Raw genomic sequence first — 6,904 nt, 5'->3', positions numbered from 1 at the left:
GGTGGCTGCACAACTTTAGTGAATGCGCTAAAACCCACTGAATTATATACTTTAAAGGGGTGCATTGTATAGTATGTGAATTATATTTCCACAAAGTTGTTAACAATAAACCATACAGATGGTTTCTGAAAATTGCAACTTAACGTCCCTCGGGAAAACCTGTGATTAAAACGCATTTCAAGTGAGAAGTTTCAGTTGGGGAGGACAGCTGTCATCAGAAGTTGCGAACATCCATGTCATCACTGCTCTTTCACGGACTGCCCCTCACCAGCATGTCTTGGACATTAGCTACTTTACACACCAGACGAAAACTGCTAAATGCACATTTCATCATTAGGAGCCTAAGGATCCCTAGAAATCTCAAAGTCCTCTCTTTGATTTTATAGATGAGGAAACGAACCTAGAAAGGTGTGTAAACTCTACTGCCAAGAGTCACACAGCAAGCCTACACTGAAGTTGGGATTGGAACCAGTATCCCCTTTCACCCCTTTGTCTTCCTACAGATTTTCTACGGGGTTCCACGCTCTTTAAGCTGGTCTTCTGAACACAAGTAAAACTAAACTCCACAGCCTGGATATCTGGCCTTGGCTGTGGGCAGGAGCTAGAAGGGGGTCAGGAGGCTGCAAATTCTAAGAGAGAAAGGGGAACATTGTGGGGAGGAGATAGGGCTGGGTTTCAAGAAGAGGGCTTATGCCCCAGTTCCTGTAAGAGCAGGGGACACAGCAGGGGGCATAAACTCAGAAGAATGAGCCATCCCATGGTGTCACACGTGGTCTGGGGCCTGTGGCTATTTTTTCCTGTTACTGATGCGGTTGGGGGGTGAACTCACAAGAACGGTGCCCCACTTAACGAGCTATCTCTACCTCAGACCACTATGATGTTGCCCCCACTCCCAGAAGTTGGTCTGTGAGTCACTCAACCCATGGAAACCTCAGGTAAAGACAGAAGTTGGAGAAGACCCTGGGTCCCTGGTCCCACCCACATCTCTCTCCCCAGTGGGGTCACACAGCTGTCCACCCATCCACGCTATGGGTACTATTCCAGACCAGAGCATGGAGGCTGGAGACCAGCGAGGCCACTGGTTCTCACAGACTGAGGAGCAGGAGACGCTGTCCTGGAACATGTGTTTGGAGTCCAGAACCTGGCTCTGGGGCTGGGCTGCAGGTGTGGGCAGGAAGTGGGCAAAGAGGTCTGAACAAGAATTTATTTTCTCCCCACTGCCCCGGGAGGAAGGAATGGTCACATGCTTTAATACTCACGGAGGGCCAGGCGCTGGTCTGAGCGCTTCACATATAGTAACCCTTCAAATCTTCATAACCCATGGGGTCTACACTAAGAGTAGCCCCATTTTGAGATGAGGAAACTGAGGCACAGAGAGGCTAAAGACCTGACCAGGCCACACAGCTACTGGGCAACCGAGCTGGCCCAAGCGCAGGCAGCCTGGTTCCCAAGCTCCTACTCTATACTGCCTCTTACAGCTCACACATGCGATGCTGCGGGGAGAAGCAGGGAAACTGTTCCTGCTGGCCTGTCATCAACTCCAGAGTTGAATCTCAAAGCTCTCAGACCCCTGTGTTCTTGCTCCACCCGCGAAACCTCACCTGTTTGCCCCGGGTTCCCATGCCCCAGGCAGCGCTGCGTGGCAGATGAGCCTCTGGCCCTCACCGCTTGTTTCCTGAGGGCTGTGAGCAAGCCGGATGGGGAGGTGAGGACAGGGTGGGTGCCGGTGGGCGGTGGCGGCGGGGGGTGGGGGGCAGAGCACAGGGGACCCGTGACTAGAGCTGGTGGGGGCGGGGCAGGAAGCAGACGTGATGTGAGCTGTGGCCTGGGTGATGAGCTGTGTGGTGAGCCTGCGTGGGGGGCTGCGCCACCATTTCAGGAGCTGTCCGTGGGGAGAGAAGGTGTCTGCATAGGAGCATCTCAGCACGGACTCCAGGTAGGGAGGAAGCAGGGGGCCAGGGAGGCTGGGAGCCCCTGGGTGGGGACAGAGGGGCACAAGAGCCTGTCTGGGGAAGAGCCTGATGGAGCAGGAAGTGCTGTGTCCCATAAGACAAGAGGCCGGCGTCTAGACTGTGCCCTACCACTGACTCTCTGGGCTGCTTCTCCCAGGGCTTCAGTTGTCTGTTATACAAAATGAAGAGGTTAGAGTACATCGTCTTTAAGGCCCCTTCAAATTAAAACTAAAAAAAGTCCAGAAACAGGCTCCCTAGGAGATAATATGATGGGGGTCAGGGTGGAAATGAGTAATAATTTTTTGGCCACATCATGCAACATGTGGGATTTTAGCTCCCCAACCAGGGATCGAACTTGCACCCCCTGCAGTGGAAGCACAGAGGTTTATCTGCCAAACCACCGGGAAGGTTCCCAGACTCAGTTTTTTAAAGTTATGAACCATGCTAGCTCCCTAAGTGAGATGATCTGAGGGCATTCCAAAGACTCCCCTTCTCCTGTTTACCTCCCTGGGGCCTGCTGTGTTGCCTGGAATTTTGCCACTCCTTTGGGGAAGGCATGGGAGGCTCCAAGCTAGAATGCAGGGTAGGTTCCTGCCCTCCATGATCCCCTGGGCCTCCAACAAGCTGCTGTCCCTGGTAGGTGCGAGAGGGGAGCAGTCTCTGAGGAGCTCAGTTTGGACAGGGATAGAGTGGAGATTCCAGTTCATAAGCATCCCCATTGAGGCTCCTGAGCCACCTCCAATTGAGGAAGAACCTTTTAGCTAAGCGTTTAGTGACAGGCAGCTCACAGATATGAGCAGAATTCCGCAGAGCCGGGCAGGAAAGGCCAAAGAGGAGACGAGCATCAGGAGGAGAGCAAGCCGAATGGCTCCTCCCCACACTGGATCTAGGGACACAGGTGCTCGGGCAGCTTTTATCCTAGAATTCAGGCTGATGTTCTTCCATGAGCTCAGAGAGAGGCCCCTAAGGCACAATGGGGAGGAAGATGGTGATGCGCAACCTCATTTCTTCCCCAATACCGCCAAGAGCTTAATGGGGGAGGGGGTGGAGTGAGAGAGGTGGAGTGGGTAAAGAAAGCATGGCTTGTTCTTGAATCCAAAATGATCCCTCTCCAGAATCCAGGCTACCCAAATTCCTCCTCAAATCTGCTCCACCTACTCTCTGCCCCCTCCTCTGCATGCAGAACCCCTCTCCACCAACAGTAGCTGCGGTCCTGGGGACAAAACCATCCATCTGGATTCCTATTCGAAATCCTAGTAAGGTCTCCGCCTGGCTGTGTGACCTTAGGCAAGTCCCTTCCCCTCTCTGGGTCCAGTCGTACAATGAAGGGGGTGGACCAGATTTGTAAAGGCCATACCAGCTCTGACATCCAGTGACTTGAGAGATGTATCTCCATCCCTCTCCACCGCATATGTCCTGATAACCTACAGCTGGAGGAAGGGTTGGCCACCCTCCACACCCCTGCCCACAGCTTCTGAGAGACCAAATGCCCCCTGTCTCCACAGCTCCATGGCTGCCCGAGGGCTCCTCCTTGGCATCCTCCTGCTTCTGCCCACACCTGCCCCTGCCCCCTGCTACACAGCCGCGCGCTCTGAGTGCCAGCGCGCCCTCAAGTTTGTGCCGGGCTCCTGGCTGGCAGGGGAGGGCGTGGATGTGACCAGCCTCCAGCGCTCAGGCTCATTCCCAGTGGACACACAGCGTTTCCTGCGGCCCGACGGCACTTGCACCCTCTGCCGCAATGCCCTGCAGAAGGATGTCCTCCAGCGCCTGCCCCTGGCAATCACTGACTGGCGTGCCCACGGAGCGGGCTGCAAGCGCAGGGTGGTCAAGTTAGAGGGCCGCTCCACAGAGGATGTGGCTGGGGAGGCGGCCAACAGGATCCGCAACGACTGGCAGGTGGGGCTGGACGTGACTCCCAAGCCAAACGCTAATATCCGTGTGACAGTGGCGGGCTCCCACTCCCAGGATGCCAACTTCGCCGCCCAGAAGACTCACCAGGACAACTACCGCTTCAGCATAGACTTAGTGGAGTGTCGCTTTTACAGGTGAGCACTGGGGGTGGAGGGGACTTGAGAAAAGAAACGGGAAACTCAGGGTGATCTGGGAGTCCTGGAAGGGTAAGGTGGGGACTGGAGGCTGCTTCCACCAGGAGGAGATGCCCATCCCCCTCTTTCTTGGGCATTGCCAGCTTCCAGTGGGCAGGAGACCCAGCTCAGTCCCTCTTCCCTGGGCCTGTTTCATCCACTCAAGCACTCTTCACTTCTGCCTTCTCAGGCTCTGTGCTGGGAATTATGACTACAGGTTGAACAAAAGTAGACACACCCCAAGTCCTCAGGGACCTCGTCACCCTGAGAAATGCATGTCTCCATGGGACCTAGAGTCACCGACCGATTTCTCTCATGGAAGGCCATGTTTCCCACACAATGAGACAGGGCACCTCCTGACTGCATGGCCAGAGCTGCAGGAGCCTGGGCACACAGGGCCCAGTCCAAGAGACAGACAAAGTCCACAGGACTAGGTTCCAAAGCCAGAAGTTTACCCACAGTAAGGTATCATTGCTTTTAAAATCAGAAAATAGAAAACACAAACTTTTTTGAGTAAGAAAAACAGAAATACCTATACAAACTATCTAGGTTACCAAGGGGCAATGGGCAGAGTGGGTTTCCCTGCTGGATGGGTGATTCAGAGCTTGGGCTTTGCAGCCAGGTCACCTGGGTTCAAGTCCTAGCTCTGACACTTGATACGACCTTGGGCAATCTCAAGGGGGTTACTGAAAGGGGTTCGCCACTGGGCTCACCTGCTTTCTTCTCACCTCTCAGTTTTCACCTGGTGCACACTCCCCCAGTACACCCTGAGTTCAAGAGGGCCCTCAAGACGCTGCCCCCCCACTTCAACACCTCCACCAAGTCCGACTACCACAGGCTCATCTCCAGCTACGGAACCCACTTCATCCGGTCCATGGAGCTGGGCGGCCGCATCTCGGCCCTCACTGCCCTGCGCACCTGCGAGCTGGCCCTGGAGGGGCTCACAGCCAGCGAGGTTGAGGACTGCCTGGCTGTCGAGGCTGAGGTCAGCATAAGCGACCGCGCCAGTGCCTCGCCGTCGTTCAAGGCGTGTGAGGAGAAGAAGAAGAACCACAAGGTGGGGACCTCCTTCCACCAGACCTACCGGGAGCGCCATTCCGATGTCGATGGTGGCCACCACTCAACCATGCATGACCTGCTCTTCGGGAGCCAGGCTGGGCCCGAGCAGTTCTCAGCCTGGGTGGCCTCACTGCAGGACAGCCCTGGCCTGGTGGACTACACGCTGGAGCCTCTGCACATGCTTGTGGAGAGCCAGGACCCGCGGCGGGAGGCCCTCAGGCAGGCCGTGAGCAAGTACGTGACTGACAGGGCACGCTGGAGGGACTGCAACCGCCCGTGCCCCCCGGGGCAACACAAGAACCCGAAGAACCCATGCCAGTGCATGTGTCCTGGTTCAGCAGCCACCACCCAGGACTGCTGTCCCCGGCAGAGGGGACTGGCCCACCTGGAGGTCATGAACTTCAAGGCATCAGGTCTGTGGGGAGACTGGATCACTGCCACAGACGCCTATCTGAAAGTCTTCTTCGCCGGCCAGGAGCAGAGGACCGCCACAGTATGGAACGATAACAACCCCAGGTGGATGACGCGGCTGGACTTCGGGGATGTGCTCCTGGCCACCGGGGGCCCCCTGAGGGTGCAGGTCTGGGACGCAGACTCTGGCTGGGACGATGACCTTCTTGGCACTTGTGACCGCACCCCAAAGTCTGGCTCACATGAGGTGTCATGCCCTATGGACCACGGTCTCCTGAAATTCTCCTACCAGGTCAAATGCTTGCCTCACCTGATGGGGGAGAGGTGCCTGCAGTATGCCCCCCAAGGGCTTCTGGGGGATCCTCCAGGAAACCGGAGTGGGCCAGTGTGGTGAGAGAAGTGGGTCCTGAGAGGACCAGTGTGCCAAACTGGAAAGGTCCCATGCAGGAACCCAGAGGGCCTATATCTCCATATCTCCATTAGACAGACAGAAAACTGAGACTTCTTTTTTTCTTCCAATGAGGTGGCTGGATTTACAGGCCAGCCCTCAGCCCTGTCCAAACTGCCTTAGCTCTTCAATAATCTCGAGCCCAGGAACGGAGGTGGAGCTGGGTTAGGCCCTACAGCCAGTGCTTCACTGCCCTACAGGTCAGGAACAGGGCGGAAAGCCCGGAGGCCGTGCCCGCCAGGCTGCCTGGTGTCACTTACACCATTCCTTTGCAGCCTCTCTTCTAGAGTGGTGAATTCTTCATCATATTAGACCTAACCTCTTTGGCCCCAGCTGCTCCGGTTACTCTGTTTCCTTGGCCCACCAAGCTTTGCCTCTCAGCCAAAATCCAGGACTGTCTTGACTTGTCTCATTGTGTACACAGTCTGATCAATAAATGTGATGTGATGGTGACCATGATGGTGGTGGTGGTGGTGGCAGAGGAGACGACAAAGCCCAGCCATAGCCTCGGAGATGGACTCCGACCTTAGCAACCCGACCCAACAGAACAGGTGGTTGACCCCAGGGGCAGGCAAGTAATATAAATTTACTGTTTTCCCAATTCTGTTGAAAATGGGGAGGACTCAAAATATCTCAGTCTCCTCATAACTCTCTGATTCAAGAAAGAGCAGCGTAAACAGGAATAAACATGAGTGGATGTTCAGCTCTGAGCAGGGAGATAAGAGGGAATAGTGAAGTCTGGGATGAGCTGAAGGGCATTCTTATCCAGGGGAGGGGCAGGGGAGGGGCATCTCTGCAACAACCAAAGGTTCCCAGGCAGGAACATGAGCCTGGAGCTTTTACTAATTTCTTAAAGTAACCAGAAATCCCAGCTTGACTCCTGCTGCTGCTGCTGCTAAGTTGCTTCAGTCGTGTCCAACTCTGTGCAACCCCATAGACGGCAGCCCATC

At 55.3% G+C, this 6,904-nt stretch overlaps 1 protein-coding gene across 1 annotated transcript; it reads left to right on the top strand.

The window, feature by feature from the left end:
• The first annotated feature begins 1,793 nt into the window (after positions 1–1,793).
• PRF1 (perforin 1) lies at positions 1,794–6,413 on the top strand. Its single transcript, XM_006051158.4, has 3 exons — positions 1,794–1,936; positions 3,458–3,997; positions 4,772–6,413. The coding sequence occupies exons 2-3, from the start codon at positions 3,462–3,464 to the stop codon at positions 5,898–5,900; spliced, it is 1,665 nt and encodes a 554-aa protein (XP_006051220.2). The 5' UTR covers positions 1,794–1,936; positions 3,458–3,461; the 3' UTR covers positions 5,901–6,413.
• The last annotated feature ends 491 nt before the right edge of the window (positions 6,414–6,904 follow it).

Source organism: Bubalus bubalis, chromosome 4 (genome assembly GCF_019923935.1).
Source record: "Bubalus bubalis isolate 160015118507 breed Murrah chromosome 4, NDDB_SH_1, whole genome shotgun sequence".
NCBI classification, from domain to species: domain Eukaryota; kingdom Metazoa; phylum Chordata; class Mammalia; order Artiodactyla; family Bovidae; genus Bubalus; species Bubalus bubalis.
This window is presented reverse-complemented; position numbering and strand designations above follow the sequence as displayed.

Excerpts from the sequence above, each read along its gene's own strand:
- PRF1 (XM_006051158.4), top strand. The coding sequence starts at position 3,462 with ATGGCTGCCCGAGGGCTCCTCCTTGGCATCCTCCTGCTTCTGCCCACA. Across the intron at positions 3,998-4,771 it reads GTGGAGTGTCGCTTTTACAG|TTTTCACCTGGTGCACACTC; the intron begins GTGAGCACTGGG and ends CTCACCTCTCAG.